Source organism: Diabrotica undecimpunctata, chromosome 4 (genome assembly GCF_040954645.1).
Source record: "Diabrotica undecimpunctata isolate CICGRU chromosome 4, icDiaUnde3, whole genome shotgun sequence".
Lineage (NCBI taxonomy): Eukaryota > Metazoa > Arthropoda > Insecta > Coleoptera > Chrysomelidae > Diabrotica > Diabrotica undecimpunctata.
Window position 1 is genome coordinate 70764694 of NC_092806.1, and position 24590 is coordinate 70789283.

The window sequence follows — 24590 nt, forward strand, 5'->3', positions numbered from 1 at the left end:
AACAAAGGATACTTTGTTATGCAAGGTACTAAGTCATATATTGTAGTAAAAATATGTAGTTAAAAAAATGGTGGATTAGTTTTATAACAGTATCATTTATTAATTAAGTGTAAATATTAATCATAACGTATTTATCCAAAATTACAGTTGCATGGCATCGGATATACAATTTACTAGAGCGTTATCTTATTAAAAATAATAATTCACTATGCTTCTCTGTTTCAATCTAGTTTATAATATTGTAACACTACTTTAAAATAAATTTATTTGAACACCAATACGTAATAAAACTTTAACTCAATGACAACTATATACTTCATAAACTCAAATACTACTGTTGTTATACTGTCAACTTCCTGTTTATATACACTACTCCCTCCTTTATAGTTATTCTCCTCGAATAACTGGTCTATCAGGGACCGATTGAAGCCAACAGAGTGGAAGTTCCATGGTATGGAACTAATCTCTCGATATGAACTACCTTGGGTGTACTTCCAACTGAAAACTAGATGCCGTAGATTAAATCGTTTATTTTCTGCAGGACGGCGTACAGGTCTTCCCAATTTCATTGAATTTGCTCAAGACCTGAGATAAAATAGGTTGTTGGTTATCTGCGGTGGTGACTTCTTCATTTTCATCTAAATTTTATTTCTTTTAAAATTGCTTGTTAGCAATTAGCCAGAGCTTGTTGCATCTTGACATTCTGCAATAATCTTTTAATGTCGGCTTCAAATTCTGGCAGGCATTCGTTATGCTTTTGATATCGAACTTTCGACAAGCCTGCTTTAGATGCTGCTGGCCATATCTTGTGTCTAAAGCGTCAACGAGAGAGGTATAACTGGGAGCTTCCTGGGGAAGAAATTGCAAGGTGGTTGCTGCCCGTCCTCGGAGCGAGACAATGAAGGAAACTGCTACTTCTTTCTCAATCCAGCCATTCGAATTGCAAACGATAAGTATCTCATGCTGTTTGACCATCGAATGCGGGTGCTTTTAAAATTTTGCTAGTTCTATTTGTGCCTGATTCTAATATGGAAGGTGATGAAGCTGTTTATTCTGATACATTTGTTACTTTGTATTAGATAAAGAAGCTTTGGTATTAATTTTTCTTTCTAACTGAACTATTTGTCTTTCTAAATTAGAATTTAAATGCTTTCGTTATTCTTTTGATATCGAACTTTCGACAAACCTGCTTTAGATGCTGCTGGCCATATCTTGTGTCTAAAGCGTCAACGAGAGAGGTATAACTGGGAGCTTCCTGGGGAAGAAATTGCAAGGTGGTTGCTGCCTGTCCTCGGAGGGAGACAATCAAGGAAACTGCTACTTCTTTCTCAATCCAGCCATTCGAATTGCAAACGATAAGTATCTCATGCTCTTTGACCATCGAATGCGGGTGCTTTTAAAATTTTGCTAGTTCTATTTGTGCCTGATTCTAATATGGAAGGTGATGAAGCTGTTTATTCTGATACATTTGTTACTTTGTATTAGATAAAGAAGCTTTGGTATTAATTTTTCTTTCTAACTGAACTATTTGCCTTTCTAAATTAGAATTTAAATCATTTTGTTGTTGTTCTATTTTATTTTCAAAATCGTTCTGTTTTTCTTATAATTTGTCTATTCTGCTAGTAGTTTGACTTAACTCCTAACTTAAAATTTTCGTGAAGTTGCGATAAACTATTTATGATTTCTACCTCTACTTTCCTACGCCTCTCCTTTTGCTCTTTCTCTTCTTGTCTGAGCTTTTCCTTCACCTCTATACGCTTCTCCTCTTCCTATTTCTCTTCTTTTTCGTCAAAAGACTTTTCTATATGGAATCAATCTCACGGAACTGTCGTAAGAGTATTATACTATCTATTTAAGAGCGATACGTCAAAACGGAATCGATGAAGCTTATGATTTTGGAGAAGATGAGAAAGTTTATGAGGTCGCCTTGGTCTAAACCTACCTCTTTTAATCTTTGTCTGACCAGTTTCGAAGGAACACCAACTTATATGTTACATTTAGCAGTTTTTGATATGTGTCGCTTTCGATATGCGTTTTCGGATAGAACTAATAATCAAAAAACGGTCATCAGTTGCTGTAGTGCAACCTTTGGACTCTCAGCTGACCCTTCATTTGAAATTTCCAGTCTCACGTTTTAAATGAACCTCTCCGAATACAGTCTCTTTTTGTTTATTTTATAGCCTTCCACATACTATTGTTTTAAATAGAGTTCATGTAAATACAAATAACTATCACGTACTTCATTTTCTGACCAATAACAACTAACTATAATTCTTGAACCAAGTTAGGATTTTTTACCGCATCATTCACGGACAACTATATATGCAATGCATTATTATAAATGAAATATCAAAGTATATTGTCAAAACAACTGAACCACCTACTACATGAATACCATCAGCACAATCACTTTACTTTAATAATTGCTTCAATAATTACTTCAATTAATAAAATTGAGATTAATACCAAAAAAACCAAATTTATGATCATCTCCAGAAACTTGGATGCACTTGAAAACTCCATCATAACACTGAATACTAAGTCCATTGAAAGAGTGAGTAAATTTAAATACCTGGGATCGTGGCTTTTTGAAGACTGGGCATCGGACAGAGAAGTAAAATGTCGCATTGAGCAAGCTCGACAAGCTTTCGTAAAATTCAAGAAGGTACTGACTTGTTCAGAGTTCGATCTTCAACTGAGACTAAGGTTTACTAAGTGCTACGTGTGGTCAGTGCTGCTATATGGCGTAGAGGGCTGGACACTCAAAACGAGGGATATAAACAGATTAGAAGCTTTCGAAATGTGGCTGTATCGCCGTATCCTAAAAATACCTTGGACAGCGAAAATCACAAATGTAGATGTCCCTAAAAGAATAAACCAAGAACGCCAACTTTTCGAAACCATCAAGAAAAGGAAAACGGCGTATCTAGGTCACATCATGCGAAATGAAAAATACCAGTTCCTCCAACTTATAATCGAGGGTAAAATTGAAGGCAAGAGAGGAATGGGACGCAAGAAAATGTCCTGGCTCCGAAACATAAAGCAATGGACAGGGATTAACGACATACAATCTCTGATACATATTGCAAGAAATAGAGAATTAATGGAAAATGTGATCGCTAACATCCATTAGTGGATTTGCATCTGAAGAAGAAGAAGAATAAAATTAATAAAATATACCAATATGCACAAGTTTTTACTTTTTACTTCTATGTAAGTTTTTTTTTTTTAATTATGGTAGACAGCCAACATGGGATTATCCCCTTTTACTTTGTTATTTATATTTACTTAATTTCCTGTTGTTTTTTCATTTTAGATAACCACAGAAGATTCCGACACCCAAAAGAAATACGATCTTACTGCTGTTGTATGTTATATAAACGACCAATCTGCACCGGACAAACGAAATCTGGTGGCTTTAATTCGAGTACCTGATTCGTATTTAAAAGAAAAAGATAATGAGTCAAATCCAAGATGGTACTTATTTAACGATTTTAGCATCAGTCCTGTGTCTCCTCATGAAGCTACTTGGTTTAGTCTGGACTGGAAGGTTCCATGTGTACTGTTTTATACGTCAACTGAAGCCATGAAAAATAAGCTTGAAGTCAAACAGCAGCTGCCAAGAGTAAGTTTCCTTTGTTGTTGATGTGATGAATACCAAATAATAGTAAAGTTTATCCAAATAATACATCTTCAATCTTGTTTTATAACTTACAATTCTTTATAGAATACAATATTTGCTTGGAATACTACTGAAAATTAATTATAAAAAATCTCATATTTTTATCTAAGAAAATAAAAATATCTATAAAAACACTATGTTGATAAATACTACATGCAACATGTGGCGAATCTAGATGTTTCTTTGTAATAAGGTATCAGATTAATACAAAACAATTTTGGAGATTATTGAAATCGTTTTTCAGTGAAATACAAATATTGTAATTAAATTTTTGAAGAATGTATCTTTTAATAATATAGTGGCTCACAGCTTAAATGATGCAGTCGCTACTCAATAAAACTAGCTTGTGTCAGGGGCTCAATATTTATTAGAAAAAAATTACATACTGAAATTAAATTACTATAAGTCTTCTAAAATAGCATAAGCTATTTTTTTGGTTTCAAATATACCATACTTCAATAACAATAAATACTTAATTATTTTACGTATGATTTTGATGTCACAGCTAAAGTGATGCAAACTTAAAACAAGAAAATTATAAAGCAACCAAGTACGAATCCGATATGACTTATTTTGGATCGTTGTCCTGATAAAACCGATAATTTGTATTGATACCTCATTTTTAAGCACTAGCGGTGAGATGCTGCCTTAGTATATCCAAATACATGTATTGGTTAATATTCCCTTCAATAAAATGCATGTTACCTACTCCTACAGACGACATGCACACCCTCATCATCACTCCACCTGCACCGTGCTTTACCGTAGCTTTTATATTTTTTTACCAAACAAGTTTATTTTGGTTTCATCAGCAAATATTACTGAATTCCAAAAGTTCAAATCTTTGTTAATATGCTCCCTGGCTAACACCAATCTAATATACCTATTTCTTTGGCTAATAAAAGGTTTATTTCTAGAAATTTGACCATGTAGATTATTCTCTATGCTCTTCGTCGTGTTCTCACATCTGAGATACTACTGGCTACCCTTTTGCGTATTAGGACATGGTCGATTTGATTGGTTGTTGTTCCATCTGGTCAAATCCATGTCATTTTGTGTATGTCTTTATGTGGGAAACATGTGGAACTTACAACCATGTTTTTACTGGTGGCAAAATTATCAAAAACTCCCAATTCTCGCTCGTTTCATTGTGTAGTGGGTGTTTTCCTGTTGTGCCATAGAATTGCGGATCCTTGCCTATATTAGCATTCATATCACACATTATAATCTTTATTTCATTTTTGGGAGCATTGTCATATACTATGTCTAGCTGTTGGTAGAAGCTTTCCTTTGTATGTTGTTCTTGTTCTTCTGTTAGGCAGTGAATGTTTATCATTGTTAGGTTGGAGAAGTGGGTGCAAATTCTTAACTTGCATATTCTTTCACTGGCTGCCTGGAAGTCTATGATTTTTAACTTAAATTCATTATTCACCACAACTGCAACTCCACATTCTTTGCTTCTTTGTTCTTTCCCACTATATAGAATTGTGTGCGTTTTAGTGTCTGCGGGTCTTTGGTAGTCTTTAATCGCTTTATGCCATATATAGTTTTTTCTAATATTGGTAATATCTTTTATTACTTGATATTAAATCTAACTGGATGACAATATAGGATTTATACATCAATTTATTATACTTTTATATTATTTTGCAACCTACTACTTATCATTATATAAAACTTATGTTCCAAGACTAAAATCACCTATATTTATATATTTTTTGGTTTTTAGGAGGTACTATCCGAAGATACATCTGTTGCAGGTTCTGGAAATCCGAGATTGAACTCTTTTACACCTCTTCACGACAACGAAACTTTAAAACCAGGAGATTTGGTTGCAATGGATGCGGAATTCGTAACACTAAACCAGGAGGAAGCTGAATTAAGGAGCGATGGAAAGATGTCAACTATCAAACCTTCCCAAATGTCTGTAGCCCGAATTACTTGCATTCGGGGGTAGGTAGATTATTATGGCTTTTCTAAAATTAAAATTTAGATCCTCTTGTTGATCGGTTAACACTCGCAGATTTATTTGTACAAAAACTCCTGGAAGTACGCGCAATGAAAGTGAATATACATTGTCAAAATCTGATTGAACAGTTTATCACCATAGTATTGCATAATAGTTAATTCTTCCTATTATTAATATAGCATTGTTTTTTTATAAAATACTAAAAAGTAATTTAAGTGCATTACATAATAGGATCTCTAAATTTTGCACAGCAAAAATAACATTTCATGGTTAAATGTGTCTGTTAAATGTAAAAGTCTGCACAAACCATGTTTAAATGTTTATTTAAAGTAACAGTGTAAGTTTTATACTAACATTGCCATCTGGTTAACGTATCATGAACTATATGACAACGTAGAGTGCGTAGATCATGAACTATATGACAACCATGACTCATACATTGCAATTAGCTGGATATTATGGCTCCTAATCATGTCATTGACCAATTAGGAATTAAAAATACTTATGACCATTTAATATAATAAAGTAATTTGTTTCTAACACTACATACTTATTTATTTACCCAATCTCAGAAAATGGTTTAGTAATATCGAAATATATTTTGTCGAAATAAAATGTTTTATTGTCTCTTTAGACCTCTTGTTTTTGTTTAGTTCTCTTAGTATTATATCAAAATTTGACATTTTCGCCATAATTTTTTCCTCGTTATTTTATTCAAGAACGAAGTCAAAAATTTTCTGATGATATTATATTATGTGGTTTTTTTAACGTTCCTTTAGTCTATGTTCTTGATGTGACAAATGACACGACATGCTTAAACAAGAGTATTGTCTTTCTTAACGCTTTGTACGTTGTGCTATTTTTACGAGTTCATCTGACTGTTTCAGTTGAAATCAGCAAAATTCTGTTGTTGAACTTTCGAAATTCGTCTTTCCAAAAAAAAATCCCAAAGTAACTCTTTTATAGGAACAAATCCATTGTGTTATCACCGTGACTACAATTATTTTCCGTAATGTTTTCTCGAAAGATATCGTTTAATATATTATATAATATATATAATTTTTGTATGAATCGGATAGGTATAGTCGGTTCTCTAATCCCAGTCCGGACTGTCTAGTGAATTTAGTAATTATTTCTTTGTGAAGTTAGTTACTTTTTGACAGACTAGAAGTGGCTGGAAATGACTATACAACCAAGCACACGTGCTCATAGCGTATTTCATTAGAGTATTTCGTCGACCTTTTTTGCAAACTTATACTAATATTCTATTATTCCTATCAGAAACTAGTTTTGGACGACCCGGGATTTTACTTTTTTATCTAACGTACTTTATCATGTGAATTATATAACACAATATTGAGTACTTTTTGTGATTATTTATCATTTAAAATATTGCTTATTCAGCGTTATTATCATCACTTTTAATAATATAAAACTTTAATATAACGACAAAATAACGATTATAAAACGATAATATTAAACTTTATTCGTTTATTGAGACCATTCTCAAGAAACTCAAGCTAAATGCTACCAAAAACCTTAAGTTGGTGGCCTACATTTGGCGCAATTATCGATATAAACTAAATTAGCCCAACTTCTTTATAAAATATATTTTTTTATATATAACAGAAACTTACTTTCTTCATACATGCGATACATTTCTAAGATAATTTGATTTTTGACGCTATCATTTAAGTCAGTCGTTAATTTCCTTTTGCGATTTTTCTTCTTTAAAGTGAGAGTTGTATTAGGCCCAACTTTACATTTACGCACACTTTTTTCTGACACTTTCAGATATTTGGATGTTATCTGAAATGTTTTTGTTATTAAGAACATTTGTAACATTTACATAATTCGATAAATATATTTTAATGATCAACTTACCTCAACAGGATTTCATTAGGCAAATAATTAAAAAAAAATGGTAAGTATTTTAATTAAACCTGTGTGCAGTTTCATTACCTTGTAATTTAACAGCATCTTTACTCATCTAAAAATATTAACTTTTAAAGTTAATTATTATTAAAATTTATCATATTTATTAAAGAAAAATTTACCAACGCATTAGCTGATGGAACAAATGGAAAACTTTGAATATCCATAATAATAAAATTCAAAATAGAACTAACTAATTAACTAAATAGAAATAACAAAAGAATTAAACAAAAATAATAAAACAATACAACTATATTAAATAAATAAACAACATGAATAATACAAATATTTACTACAATATGTTAAATTGTAACTTTAATATACACTTCTACTATTTAGAATAATTCTTCTTTTTTGAAAGAAAGAAGTCTGCAATAGTAGTATATTTGAGCTATTAATACTGAGAAGTAGGAATTGTTGTGTTGTAGGTTTCCAACTATGAATCTGTCAAAATATGCCCGAGCTAAGCGAATGGATCTTACTTAAATCTAAAGGGATATTGCTGCACCTTTCTAGCATATTTATAGCATGTCCTGTAGATATTTGAATTTTGGAAACAATATTAATATAATCTGATGAGTTTGAACATAATAAATACATATGTGGTCAAGTATTCCACAGCTCGTGAACTCTGAGAACATATTAGTTTATTTCTTGTTTTGGTATTCAATTCGAAATTGACCTTTTTCTGTTAATCTAGGAAGTGTTAATGCTATATGCGCGAAATATTTTACAAAAGGTGGATTGAGGATTACATGCTAAAAAGAAATTTATGAATTTTCTAAATATTTATAGCTTTCTATCAATCTCTGATTGTCTTAGTTGTAGGATCATATAGTAGTGATGTGAAGCGTTTTGGATTCCTCACGGAAATTATAGTTGTTTATAGAAAAGTTTACATTTAAGTTTAAAAATTTAACTCCCAATTGTCACTTTCGGTCTTTAATTGTTATTTTATTCTTTTAGGAGCGGGCCCATGGAGGGAACTCCTTTTATAGATGATTATATTTCAACCCAAGAACAAGTTGTGGATTATTTAACGAAGTTTTCAGGAATTAAACCGGGAGATCTAGACGCGAATATTAGCTCTAAACATTTGACTACCTTGAAGTCTACCTATAAGAAGTTGAGGTATCTACTAGATCTTGGTGTTATTTTTGTTGGCCATGGGCTAAAAAACGATTTTAGGTAAGTAATTATTCAAGTTGCCACCATTTTAACCGACACTAGTGTTGCCTAAAAAACTAGAAATAAGAATTGTTTAGCAATAAATTCAAATTCCCACAGGAGCCATTCAAAGGTGATGTTAAAACTTCATCGACAAGTCTGCTAAAACAAATCGTATAAGACAACTGTGAATGCTTAATATTGGACCAGTAAATTTCATAAAGAAATCAATAAAGACATCCTAACCATCTTCTTCTTCTTCTTAGTCGTTGACCTGATGCAGGTATCGCGATATCATGAAGCTATTAGCTAAATTTCCCAATGTTCCTCCACGTTTTTCTATCTTCTGCCATTCTAGCACATTCTGACAATGGAGCGCCAATGGTAGCAACAATATGGTCCGTGTATCGTGTGGGAGATCTACCTCTATTTCTTTTGCCTTCTACTTTTCCCTGGATGGTAAGTTTTTCAAGACCATTTCTTCGAAGCACGTGTCCAACCATATAGTAGCCATAATAACTAAACTAACCATATATGTAGCCAAATATCGGTAGAGTATCTCGAGGAATATCAAGGGATAAAAATCCACCTAGAATAATAGGACATATGTTTGCCACTTTATTTTTATTTGTTAATCCTATTTTCGATATGTTATTATATTTGAAAATTTTAGATCATTACACAGGTATTCTGCTGGAGAATTTAGGCTTCCATGATTTTTATTTTCATATTACTCTGTTCTAACGTAAATAAAATGAACTGAATTTTAAATTAATAACTAATCTCATCAGCTTTAATTATTTAATTAAATGGTCAAAATGATGTCCTCCAACGTCCACACAATTATACAGTCGCTGTTCGAAATTACGACGAACATCTTAAAGCATTTAAGTAGTTACTCGACTACATTCATGCACTACTCGTCGTCTTAGTTCTTCCAGCAAGAATGGTATTATAAATAATAAGGAACGCTTTTTAAATAACCCTATAGGAAGAAGTCCAGGGGAGTTAAATCGGGGATCTTGCTGGCAGTTCAATAAAACCTCTTCTTCCAATCCAAACTTTCGTTCATTAAGGTACCGCCCTACGTTTATGCTATAATGTGGAGATGCACCGTCTTGTTGAAAAAACAAATCATATTTTGAGTATCTGTTATCATTTTCGATTATATCTGCCAAAATGGGAGCGATCATATAAGCCAAATGACAACAAATAGAGTAGTAAAGACGGCAAGAGACGGATCCCAATAGGAAGACGATCAGTAGGAAGACCACGAAAACGATGAAACGACAACTTACTGGAGGCACATTGAAAAACAGACAGTCATGTCTTCATAAAAAGAAGAAGAAGAAGACAATCGGAGCAACGGTGTCCTCTAATAATTCTAGATCTGGTTCTCCGTTAAAATTTCATTACAAAACGAATGGCTCAACCATACATCCCATAAACTCCTTCCCATACTTTAATTTCAATGGTTATTTGATATGTGTTTTGTGGAACATTTTACAATTTTTATCAGCCCGATAACGGCAATTGTTTTGATTTATACCATTTAGAAAAAAAGAACATCATCCGAAAAATAAATATTAATAGAAAGTTTGGACTACATTTTTATTTGCTCTGTCATAATCTCACAAAACTGTAGGCGCCTGTCTGGATTATCTTCATTTATTTCCTGTGCCAAGTGTATTTTGTAGGGATCAAATTTGTAATGTTTTAATACTCTGCGGATAGATTCTTGAGCTATTTTTTAGTATTTGAAGTAGGTTCTAAATTAACATGGCCTAAAATTGCTACTTCTGCCACTTCAGTCATAACAAATTTTTCACACTCCCTTTTTTATCAGCTGGTGATCCCGTTCCATGAAATTTTTCAACTAGTTTTAATACGTATGCGTGACAGTTGCTATCTTGATGAAGTTGGTTAAATCATTTTGCTGTTCTCCTTGCACACTTCCCATTTTTAAAAAATATGGAAATAGTTTCAATCCGTTCTGCGATAGAATATACCATTTTGAACGAATTTAAAATACTTAGTTAATATCGCTGTTATACGCTACCAACAACAGTTCAAATAACCAATATTTTTGTAAGTTTCTTCCAATGTAGTTTTTGATGTGTCGGAAAAAATTGTCACCAACACTAGCAAAACATAGGCATTACCTACGGTTAGTATTTAAAAGGTGTAACATTTTTAATTAATGGATACTTTTTCACAAGAACAGAGTTAATATGAAAAGAAAAATCATGGATGGCTAAATTATCCAATATATAAATTAAATTATCATATTATGATGTATCAGAAAGTTTATTTATTTGTTGTACGGAAAGGAGAGGGTTGACTAATGACAGATGTTTATATTGTTAAAAAAGATGACCACTGATAAAATAAAAATTGAACTGTTTTAGGAGTTTCATAAAATCAAATGAATATTGCCAAATATCAGCGTGAAATCTTTTCAGTGGCCAACCGTGTATTATCTTCGTTCTAAAGATTTTCCTGAATTTTTCATTTTTCTTTTAGATGAAGCTTATCGAAATTCCAATTGTACACAATCTTTCAGATACATATCTACAAAAATCGAAGGTCAGACGCACTAAAACCCACTTAACCCTTAGTCTCTCGACGGTACTTTTAAGTACCATCAAATTCTGGTACCCTTATATCCCAGGCATAAAATTTAATAATCACCATTTAACCCGGATCTATCCACTGCTGGATATAGGTCTCCCTCAGTCTTTTCCATGTATTTCTGTTTTGTGCTGTTTGCATCCAATTTTTGTCGATCCGTTTTATGTCGACCATCTTGATGGTGGACGACCTCTACTTCGATGTGCTTCTTGTCTCGGTCTCCACTGTATTATTCGCTGTGTCCATCTGTTATCCGACATTCTAGCTATGTGCCCCGCCCAGTTCCACTTAAGGGTCATAATTCTTTCTATGGCATCTGTCACTGCTGTTCTCCGTCGCGCTATATAAACATGATAAAATACATCCATCAAAATGGGACAGCAAGTGTGAAACTGGCAGATAAAAAGACCAACGTATTTAAAATAAAACGGGGAGTGCGACAGGGAGACACAATTTCGCCAAAATTGTTTACAACATTATTCGAGCATATGTTTAAGAACGCAAATCTGAGTGAAAAAGGAATTAATGTCAATGGAGAAATGCTTAGTCATTTGAGGTTTGCTGACGATATTGTCCTTTTTGCTGACAGAATCGATGATGCAATATCGCAACTGGAGAAACTATACCTAGCCTCCCTACAAGTAGGATTAAAAATCAACCACACAAAAACAAAAATCATGACAAATCTTGTGTTAAGCGAAAAGATTTCAGTAAATGGCATGCATATTGAAGAAACCACCTCATATAAGTACTTAGGACATGAGATACGCATAGGAAGAGATAATCAAACTTGCGAACTAAGCCGCCGCATAGGACTCACTTGGGTGGCATTCGGCAAGCTAAGCTATCTTCTTAAATCAGAACTGCCTATGTGTCTTAAAAGAAAAGTCTTTAATCAGTGCGTGTTGCCAGTACTTACATATGGTGCAGAGACATTAACACTAACCAAGAAAGTAAGAAATAAAATTTGTGTTACCCAAAGAGCCATGGAACGGTCGATGTTAGGCATTTCTCGTAGGGATCGGATCACGAACAAGGAAATAAGACGGAGAACGGAGATAAAATTTAATAATACTTACCACATAAACTTGCACTTACAACCGTAGTTTTAAGCTGATATTTAAAACTTCGAATGTTTTAAAACAAAACCGGAAACGATTTTGTTTTAAATACACAATAAGATTTGTAGGTACTCGAAAGGATCGTCCTCAATAAACAACGCTTTTAGTTTATTGTAAAAATTTATGACCAATAAAATAAGGCGGACTTAAAAGTACCGTTGGGACGTAACTGCCAAAAACACCTAAACGTCGTGGGAAACTAAGGGTTAAGCGATTGCTGTACACGTCCCCACTAGAGAACATTTCTAATTTTATAGCGCCTTAACTCCTTTCACTAGGGATCAATAAATGAGCTTCACCGAACCGTAATTTTTCGTTTCTTACCGTACTACTCATTCATCGGCTGACTTGATTTCGGCCGTAACCTTCAATTCAAAGGATTTGACTCTTTGGATCTTATAGTACATGCGTTTTAAATTAAAATTCCCAACTGTAGCCGGTGCTTAAAGCATTAGCCTTGTAATCTGTAGAGTTCGAAGTGTGGCTGACAGCTCACTGAGAAAGCCGTCCGTAACAGAGAAGCATGTTATAAACGTATTTTTTACATAGATAAATGAGGTTTACAGAACAAACTTTTGATGATGAAATCTTGGATGAGGGAATATTTCTGGATTCTGAACTAATACGTCTACTGTTTTTTATTGCATGATCTTAATATCTAGTTATTTTAGGGTAATTAATTTAGTAGTTCGCCCAGAGCAAGTAGTGGATACTGTGCAATTATTTCATCTACCGCATCATAGAATGGTATCTCTAAGATTTCTGGCATGGCATTTTCTAGGTAAGTAAAATTTAATTAACAATACTTCGTGTATTTTGTTAGTTATCTAATCACACTCCCAATTTAATGTTATGTAATGTTATTTAAAACTTGTTTATTAAACTTGTTTATTAAAACTTGTATTTTAAAACTATTATGTATTGTAAGAAAATATTTATAACAAGTATTTTTATAAATACTTCTTCATCTGTTTTATAACCTGGCAACTCTAATAGTACCAGATCCCACTGCAGGATCACTACGTTCATAACGTAGTTAATTAAAATCACATTTTAACATACATTTAAAATTAGGAGACTAAATGATAATAGGTTGCCAGTCAAAAAGTGGCCAAAAATATTTTTAATTGAATTAATAGTAATTAAATTTTGAACAAAGTTTTTATTTCGTTTATGTATTTTTTAAATAAAATACGCTGAATATTATTTATATCCATTTTTTTTATATCAAATTAAATCTAATTTTTTTCTTAAATTATAAGCCTGGCTGAGAACAAATGGTCGCAAATTAGGGTTGATAGCTGTTAAAAACGGAGGTATCAAAGATAAAGTAAAATAGAGTTATCGCTACGACACTGGTTTGACAAGTGATAATATGTATATTATTATATATCTATCGACGCATGCTTTAACAACTCACACAACTGACACACCAAACCAGTAGCGTTGAGCGCTATCTGTCTTTTACTTTATTTTTGATATCTCGCGTTTTTAACAGCTGGCAACCCTAATTTGCGACCATTTTTTCTCAGGCAAACTTATATCATATTAAGAAAAAAAGTTTTAATTTGATATAAAAAACATGCATATACGTCATGAGCAGCGTATTTTATATAAAAAATAAAAGAACGAAATAACATTATTGCTCAAAGTGAGTTTGCAGTGATCCTGCAGTGGGATCTTAGACTATAAAGGCCAGTAGAGGTTTCTCTTTAAAAGATTGAGTAATAATATATTTGATTGTATTTATATTTTTATTTACTGTTATATTTTTCGTCTAGCAGTGCTATATATTCCTCTTAGTTCAGGCGAGACTTGTTAATCTCTGGGATTTTGATCGTAAGACCTTTGTACCATACCTTGTTTTTTTCAATAAACTCTAACAAGTCCCGTGGTCTCGACGAAGGTCGTAGCACATTGCAATGGCATAGGATGTGTATGGCAGTCTCTTATTTCATTTCGCATTTTTTGCACCATGGTTCCTTTACTTTACCTAGTTTGTATAGATGTTTTCTTAAACGGAAATGTCTAGTCACCATTTCGGTGACCGTTACAATCTCTTGTTTATTAAGGTTCATCAAATTATTCTAGAGTTTTTTATCAATATACTTGATTATTTTCTTTGTCTAGATTTGCCCGTGAATGGCTTCCCATTTCTTTTAACGATTCCTTATAAGCTACCTCTGAACCTCGTTTTTTTTTGTAGCATCTTTTTCATTAATAATATCTTAAATTAAATTAAATAAAAATTAAGTAACATATTCTATAAGCAATACATGTATTTTTATTAATTAATATTGACAGAATAATAAAGTTGTAATATTAGTTATTAAAAATGACAAAAAAGCCGTGAGCTTGAATTGTGCATGCTCCTTGTTAAAATTGTTTGGTATTTGAATTATAATGCTAATTAATATAGAATATAGCATACAATATTTTTTAAGGCATGAAAATTCAATCCGAGACTCATGACTCAGTAGAAGATGCACGAGCAGCGCTTCAATTATTTAAAAAGTACAAACAGTTAGATGAACAAAAACGGGTAGGAGAAGCGTTAGCTGAATTATATGAAACAGGTAAAGTACTTAACTGGAAGGTGCCGGAAGATTAAATACTTATACAAATCTATATGCAACAATACAAAATAAATTAATTAAAAAAAAACGAAAAAGTTTAGAAATAATGAAATGATATTAATTTTAAATACGTAACAAAAATTCGAGGGTATAAAAGTACTCTCTTAGTATGAGATTAGTTAAGATCAAAAGAGAAAATAAAAAGAAATATAGTTTTTGTAGCATAGTCGTGGATTCTTATGGGTTTCTTTTATTTCGTGGCTATATTACGTTCATATACCTCCCATTTTTTTTAATTTTCGAGCTTATAGCATAAACATTATTTAATAATTTATTTAGATTTAAATTAACCAAGTCTGAACATTAATATTAATTAAAGGTTAATTTTCAGTCAATAAATAAAAAAAAAGAATATGGTATTCTATTTAGCACTGATCACTTCACGACAAATTCTTGGCATCCTTCTTATCAGTTCCTCCAAGTAGATTCGGTTCACATCTTCCCAATTATTAGTTAACTCTTGCAGTTGTTAAAGGTTGGCTGCCATCAAATTTGTGGATCACACAGGTTGAAATATTGAAACAGGTGCTTAAGGAACGACATGTGATTCTAAAATCTGTAGTTTACTTACGAGCAGTTAACTGTATCTTTCCGTATGACTCCTTATATGTAGATATTACGCCCCACAACATGGTTGGTGCATATCTTCAACAAAATCCAATAAATATTTCTGTTAAAAAAATGTTATGAAAACAAAAATATTATCTCCTTACATTTTTATGGCACTTGTAGTACTTTTTTGTAGGAATGTGTATATATACATCCATATACAGGGCGAGTGAACTTTACATACTCCTACCCCGTATGGAGGTCCCTAAGGGGAATAACAAATGGCCATTTAAAAGTGTCTGGTACCATTTTTTAATAATATATAAGATGAGTTGTGAATTTTGACTGAAATTTCTATTCATCATAACTTTTGAACGGTAAGTTCGATGTCTCATATTTTGTTCAAACGTTACGCTACTACCACCTAATCAACTGATTTATTCAAACTAGAAAAAATCAAGTCCGGCTTTAAAAAATTGGTTCGTTTTGTGCATATCAAAAATTTCACCACGTATACGGTTTTTGAAAACTTTAATAAGAATTTTATAAATTAGACAAATACACAATTAAAATGCCATATTTATTTTATTCCTCACACGATTACTTAATTTTTAATAAAAAAATCAAATTTGACTACTAATTAAAAGTTTGGCAAACCGAACTACAGATTTAAAAAATGTTACTTTTCTTGCAAAAATTAAATTTTTTGAAAATCTATTAATTTATAAATATTAATACTATCGCAGCAAAATCTTTTAATTCACAGTCAAATTTGATTTTTTTAATTAAAAATTAAGTATTCTTGTAAGGAAAAAAATTAGTAAGCCCCTTATATTTGACTATTTGTCTAATTTATAAAATTCTTATAAGAGTTTTCAAAAATGGTAAACAGTGTACAATTTTTTCTATGAACAAAACGAACCACCTTTTTAAAACCGGGCCTGATTTTTTTTGTTTGATTCATTCAAAAAGGCAGATTTAGATTTGTACCATTTAGGCTTAGGGGACGCAATCTCTTTAAATTCCTCATGCTGGCAAATTTCATTATTTTAGTCTTCTGGTGGCTTATGTTGCCCTACATATGAATTCCGTTTTGTAACTACAGTCAAAGCGTGGTGTATTATATTTCTGACTGTGTCATTAAGTTTGCCGTGGGGTAAGATGACCAGGTCATTGGTGAATTGCCGATTGCTGCGTTAAGCTGTCAGCTTATCAATAAGCAGATCCACAAGAGATGAGGCAATACTGCCTCTGTGGATTGTCTATGGCTGCCTGTTCTGACACTATATCCCCCAGTAACGCTGTGTATATCACACAGCTCTTTAGCAAGCAGTCTATCCATCTGCAGCTTATTTCGTGTAGTCTTTTTATAAAATGCACCCAGCATTACATTTTGATTGTCCAAAAGTACAAGCTGGTCCACTATACAAGATGGTGCATTGCCGTTTCCATTCGAGAGTCATGTTCCTGCTCAAACGCATACTGTTACTGATGTATCGGACTTTTAATCAATAAACCATTCGTAGTGTGCCTATAAAGCAGTCTTCAGTATATTATATATATATTATACAGTATATTATTCAGTATAATATTATATTATAAAAGAAATTTTTTTGTATATATATTTCGTATATATTTTGTATCTATTAATTTTATATAGGTATTTATCAAAAAATCTACGTGGTATATTTCGCACTATAATAAATTATTAGTGTGTAAAAAAGTATTTAAAGTTTTTTCTTTAAAGTATTTTCTATATTTTAAAGTACAAAGTAAGTAAAGTATTTCCACGATAATAATTACTTTAAATAAAAAGAAACGTAATATGTAATCTTGCTGTATAGGTAGCTCAGATATGAGTAGATACGCCTTTGGTGCCAAATTGTGTGGGTTCTATTTCCATTACAAAATCAAAAAGTATTGGCAAGTTCGCAGCTTCAAAGACCCTGAACAACCACGAAGTCGTGACTTGTTTATTATTGCTCCTCTAAACTTAGTTGTTCAGAATCGACTTTAAACTTTGGGGCCTGTATATATGTGTACACTCAACACAGATATATTTATGGGAGTTGCTTAAGCTCAAAGTGGGGTATGGCACATTTAGAAGAATACTTCTTACAAAAAACTGAAGTAGCTAAATTAATATTTACAGCATTGAATAAAGACTTTCAGAATAAAGAGTCCAGTAATATTTACTATTCTAATAGATCTATTAGGAAAGTCAAATTTGCTTTTTTTATGATTCAACTATTTGAAGTAAGATAAATTAAACTTCTAGTTACTGGTAAATTGTAAAACAGTATTTAGATATATTTTCAAGAAACCCTTCAGTCTTTATATGTCAGTTTTCTACACTTGATTAATTTTAATTATTAAACTTTAAATCCAAGATTGTACTTTTTTCACGTTTTTTGAGATACAGCTTTATCCTTTATTTAATATTTTGGATTTGATGTATTGAGATACACCTTTATTATAATTTGTATTTTTTGTTAGGTGTTCTTTATCATGTTAATAATATTTTGAACTGCCGAATTTCAAATCACCATATAATACCATATCACCATAGTTAATATATATGAAAACAAAAAAGCCTGTTACTAAAGTGTTAAATATGTTAATAAAGCATTAAATGGTTTGCTAAAGTTTAGTTCAAAAGAAAGATAAATATAAAATATACGTTTGTTTGAAACATAGTGAAATAAAAGGAAATCATGAGAGTCATACACCTATGCTACTGTGAAAGTTGAATAAATAGTACAAAATTGTTAAAGATATATAAAATCTTTAGACGTTTTGTTAAAATTGAATTACGTTTTTTACTGTTTCCGGTAAGAGCAAAATTGTCAATATATATGTATATCAAATTTTTTACTATGAAAATGTATTTTGCTTTTGTATACGAAGGTTGCTATTTTTGAGACAGAGATCTCTTCACTCTAAAACTGACGTTTTAAATACATCAAACCTAACCACTGGGCTACGACAGCCACGTGATAAGGTGGTAATCTCAAAGTATTGTGACCATGTTGTTCTATACTCTTATCAACTTTATAATTAATTATTAATTATATAATAATAATAATAATAATTAATTATAATTCGGTTTATACATTTTTATTATGTTTCATAAATCGACTTTTAACATGTTTTGCTTTCTTCAAGATATGGACATGGAAGATTTTTCAGACTGTATGTACATTCTGGTACGGTGCGTTATCAGGTACAACTATGTAGTGGTATATTAGGTATAATAAGCTATTTCTTGTAGTTTAAGAATTTCCTGTCATCATGAAAATCACCTGACTTCGTTTTAGACTTAAAAATAAGTGAAGCATTCGCTAAGAAACCATTTTTCCGTCAAACATGGACTTTGACTAAATTGACTACTTTGTTATTGCTATCAGACCAAGCTTTTTAATGAGTATGGAAGAAAGGAATATACGTTTCGCAAATATTGATAATTCGTCCGCACGATATTGTTTTATTTGCCCTTTATTATTGTCCTTAACTCTCGAATGTCATTTCGCTCCATAAGTAATTTTCAGTTATATTTTTTTTTACATCACTCATAACTTTCGGCATGTCCGATTTTATGATAATTTGAAATCGTTCAATTTTTAGTGTAACCTGTATGAGTGATGCTGTTTTTTTCATGTATATACCAATTTTGAATAACTCTTCGAAATATTTTCGTATCGAAATCATCTATATTGTTATTTCTGTTTACATTTAATATGTTTTGTATAGAAGGATGAAAGTTCCCTTACTCAATATTATTTATTTGCGCTTGACTATATTTTTAACTGTGTCCTTACTTAAACGAACTGCTTTTGCAACCTTTTCCTGTATTTATGCCAAAAGAATTAATACCTCTCCACGTTCTGCTTCCAACGACATAAATTTCAATACAATGCTAAATATTTCACAAGTCTGTGCACTTAAACCGTATGTTTTACCTGCGAAATAAATTCCATAATTAAGATTCTGCCACGAATTGTACCTGTATTAGAATAAATGATTTTTTGATTGTTTACGAATGATAGCTCCCGGACAAGCCAGTACATGCGACAAGCGCTCATTCAATCTTGAAAGACAAAGTAAAATTTGCCAGTCTCTAGAAGCATGTAACCCACCTCTTCTAAGTGCTTAGTTTGCGAACAAATTGTGTTGAGTTATCTCTGTTTAAGAGATATACTATATGCAAATATTTTTATCGACCAAATGTTCACACAATATTATACGTATATCAATACAACTAATGCCCGAAAATGCTTTAATCTCACGCTGTCACATGGCGATCGTACTGTTCACATACAATATCGTTTTTTCGATATCGATTTCGATTATCGAAAGAAATTTTTCAAGTCACTGGTAACTATGCTAATGCATTATTATTATAAAACTATAATATATTCAGAGCTACGAAAAAGCGAGCTAAATACATTAACACTGTGTGACCATTTTTATCTATCTTTAAAATAGGGGTAGAGTAGGGACCGAGACGTACATAGAGATAAGTTTGCATTTGCTTGCTTTTATAGAATCTGTTGTAGGCGCGCATTTTTGGCTGTGAATATATTACAAGTACCTGATAGCATTAAAACGTCCAAATTTACTACTGATGTCGCAACTTTAACATCGGTGTTGTCATATCTCAAAACTTAAGTAGCAGCCTTCGTACTGAGTATTCTACTGAGTGTAATGTATCATAATAATCATCAAGGCTATTCAATCCTTTAGGATTGTAGCCCACTGTTAGTGTGTATATAGTTTGTTCTATGTTTCTTCTCCTGGTAATTTGTGTTTTGATAATCAGGTGTGGCATAAAATTACATTTTTTACAACTGTGGTATTACCTCGTGAATATATTCGAAATGAGCCATTGACAAATCTGAATTGTTCCAAAGAAAAATTATTATAGATGCTGTAAAACCGTCTAACGGTGTACCCAGTAAAAGTTATAGCCTATTAAAATAATATCACGTCAATAAAAATTAAAATCATTTATTAAGAATATAGAGAACTCAGGACATATTTCACGCTCTGAGTTAGGCATAATATTAGGTCCATTAATAGCATAATATACCAAATTATTAATGACCTTATATTAGATCAAAATGTAAATAAAAAAACACGATTTTGTCTGTCTATCCGTCCGCAGATTAGAGTAACGAAAACTGCAAGATACAGAAAAACACATGCTTGACTGTTATTCGCTAAAAATTATATAAAGAGAAAATTTAAATTTTTTACTTCCGGTTATGAGAAAACTAGAAAAAAACATATTTACTTACAAATTATGATAGCTAGTGTAATTTTGATAACGGATTCACCAGTTACTTGAAAAAACAGCCAAAAACCATGTAATACTTTACATCTGGCGATGAAAAGTGTTAAGAATCTTTATTTAAGTAGTGATATGTTGAAGACTATTCATTGTCAGAGACTACAATCCACTTCGGTCGCAAACTCAAACGCAGATTCATTAATTTGTCTATATATTTACTTTTTATTTTGGTTAACAGCATTCTATTTTGTCTCATAAGGACGAACAACAAAAAATACAATTTTCTCATTACATAAGTGCTACCGTATGGTTTTTAAAATTTTGTAGTTTATTTGCCTGTGACTGTCAAAAACACAAATGCTATTATTTTGTGAATGTACGTAATATAGTAAAGTAATTTAAATAATATATTTTGATATTTAACTATTTAAATTATATGTAAGTATTTTATATTTGAAGTTATATATTGAATTGGTATCTGTTCTGTCTGAAAATAACTAATTTATTTTTATTACTTTTAAAATAAATTAAAAACATGATTTGGAATACTCAGTACCAAAGTCCCGATTTTTTTTGTTTGTCCCGAAGTTTTCATAACAATGCTATGATACTAGTCATTTTATATTTGTATATTTTTATATTTATATTTATTTCTATTTTTATGTATATTTAACAAATGTAATTGTAGTAAATTGTACAAACCTTAAAATATTTTTTCATGTAAAATTTTTGATATTTTATGTTCGTTGGTTCTCAATACTTGTGCATTTATAACCAGATAATAGCCATTCCATTGTTATTTATACCTCAGATTGTCTTGAATCAAAGTTATTAAATTATTTTTTCTATGATCAAGTTCTTAATAAAATTTTTCTAAAACATCACTTTACTTATTTCCTGCATTTTTCCTGTGAGTGTAAGCGGATGCGTGGTAATATTGGACTTTGGTTGCATTAATAGGTGCTAACACAATCGTGCCGTCATGAAATGAGTGAAAATCTTTTCATACCCTAATACAACTTTCCAAAAACAACTGCCGAGGTATTCCCGCTTACCATTACAAATTAGAAAAATCAGATAATCTTGAAGTCTTGGAGCTTCAACAAGTAAGAGTAAAGGGTTGCTGGATGAGCTAAAAAAAGAGTACACAATACTTATATCAAAGAGACTAACTGGAAGGACACATTTGACACAGTTCAACACCGAAAAATAATGGATGTTCTAACAAAAGCCCAAAAGGATGATAAAGACCAGCGTATAATACAAAATTTATACTGAAACCAATCAGCCACAATAAGAGCAAATCTTCCAGATTCTTCGATGCGTTAGACAAGGATGTATACTTTCACCTATATTATTCAACCTATATTCAGAGGAAATATTTGGTGAAGCCTTGGAAAACTACGAACATGGAATCCTTTTAAATGGAGAACGCCTAAACAACATCCGATATGCAGATGACACCGTTATTTTTGCAGACAGTTTAAACAGTTTACAGCAACTAATAAACAAAGTAAATGAAGTAAGTGAAAGATTTGGACTACAAGTAAATATATCAAAATAAAATTTATGGTCATCAGCAAAAATAAAATTAGAGATTTCTCAATTTTCTTCCTTCAAACAGTTATTCACAGATGGATCTAGGACAGAACGTTGTGTAGCTTCTGCCTTTGTAACAGAGGATGAAATAAAGAAATATAAACTAGCGGAGACTAATACTATTTTAACAGAAGAACTCTTTGCAATATATAAAGCCATATTTCATGTTACAAAATGTCCTGAAACTAACTTCTTAATAATTACTGACTCACTAAGTTCTCTAGAAATCATCTCAAAAATCTATTCTTCCCATCCTGTGGCCAAACTCATTAGACAAGAATTGCATAACCTAAAACACAGAAACATTGCTTTCCTGTGGGTGCCATCTCATGTTGGAATCACGGGAAACGATCTGGCGGATAAATATGCACGAGAAGCCTTAGAGGGCACAACTATTGAATTCTATCCAAAAACTCCAGCGACAGATCTCAAATCATATTGCCACAGCAAAATAGTCAACATATGGAATAGCAGATGGTGTAAAATACAGGCAAAATTACTTGAGATAAAACCAATATTTCAACCATGATCTGATAGTTCCACCAATCGTTTTTCTCAGGTTATCATCACACGACTGCGGCTTGGTTATAGTCGCCTTACGCATGGGCATCTGATAACAAAGAATCCCCAACCGGAGTGTTATGCTTGCGAGACCCCGCTAACAATAAAACACCTTCTAGTGGAGTGCCCGTTACACAGTGCGGAAATATGTAAATTCGAAATCCCGGAGAATTTGAGAGAACTATTCTTAAAGTGCGGTGCCAAAGTGATTATGCAATATCTTAAAGCAATAAATTATTTATACAAAATTTAATTGTTACACTGTTGAATTATTGTTAATACTTTTTCTGTTTTCGCTAATAGCCTTACAGGCTGATGCGAGTTTGTAAATAAATAAAAAAAAAAATTAGAGACGTCCAACTACTTACCAATTCTACACCAGTGGACCCAGTAAAACAGTTTACCTATCTTGGAAGAATAGTAAACGAACAATGGGATCACTCACAAGAAGTAAAATGTAGAATAGAGAAGGCTAGGAGTGCATTCAACAACATGGCCAAACTCTTTAAAAGCCACAACCTTAATCTGGATATAAAAGTAAGGTTCCTACGATGTTATATCTTCTCGATATTATACTACGGAGTTGAATCCTGGACACTCACTGAAGCGATGGAGAAAAAACTTGAAGCCTTCGAGATGTGGCTATACTGAAGAATCCTAAGGATATCATGAATGGTACTACAAAGAATGGGGAAATAAAGAGAAGTGATGTATACGATTAAAAGGAGAAAGTTAGAATATCTCGGACACATAATGAGAAACGGCGCTAAATACGCATTTCTGATAATAATCCTTCAAGGCAAAGTATTCGGAAAGCGAGGAATTGGGAGAAGAAGAATATAATTGTTAAAAAACCTGAGGAAATGGTTCTCCACAACAACTAATCTATTTAAAGCATCAATATGCACCAAAAGGAGAAGAACTGGAAAGAACAATAGGCTAAAGAAATGGTGAAAAATACAATTATGGTACATATGAAACGGCAAAGCTAAAAGTGGGATTGGTATAATCGCTAATAGACCTAACTTTACCGAAGCGGGTCTCAAGCCCGGATGAGAAAAAAGGAGGGTGAATGGTCAATAGATGGGTATTGGTGGCAGTAGCTATGCCTAGTGGTCAGTCATTAAATACCAACGCCCTATTTGGCATATGTCAATGTCATTAACAAATCTTACTCGCGATGTGATGGATGGATGAAGGCGAGTCTCCAGCGCCTCAAATCTGGAACCTTTTGGCTAAGGTGTGGTAACCGTAACAGAAGAGTCTCCCCAGGTTGGGGTTAGGGATAACACCCCAGTACTATAAAAAAATTTACGAGAATTCAATAAGAAGTTTCCGGATTGAAATCTAGACGACGACTTAGGGAAGAACAATGATTTAGGGTTATTCACGTTGAGTATAAGATTGCTGTACAGACCACGGGCCTTACGGACTCTTATTGGCAATTTAG

The 24590-nt window shown here is 32.1% G+C and overlaps 1 protein-coding gene across 1 annotated transcript in view; it reads left to right on the plus strand.

Annotated features, from left to right (window-relative positions):
• PAN2 (PAN2-PAN3 deadenylation complex catalytic subunit PAN2) overlaps positions 1–21859 on the plus strand; it is a 101519-nt gene extending 79660 nt beyond the window's left edge. The window contains exons 16-20 of the mRNA XM_072529703.1: positions 3317–3625; positions 5412–5635; positions 8553–8774; positions 13177–13286; positions 14950–21859. Of these exons, the coding sequence (XP_072385804.1) occupies positions 3317–3625; positions 5412–5635; positions 8553–8774; positions 13177–13286; positions 14950–15116 (1032 nt within the window). The 3' untranslated portion in view covers positions 15117–21859. The remainder of the gene's footprint in view (positions 1–3316; positions 3626–5411; positions 5636–8552; positions 8775–13176; positions 13287–14949) is intronic.
• The last annotated feature ends 2731 nt before the right edge of the window (positions 21860–24590 follow it).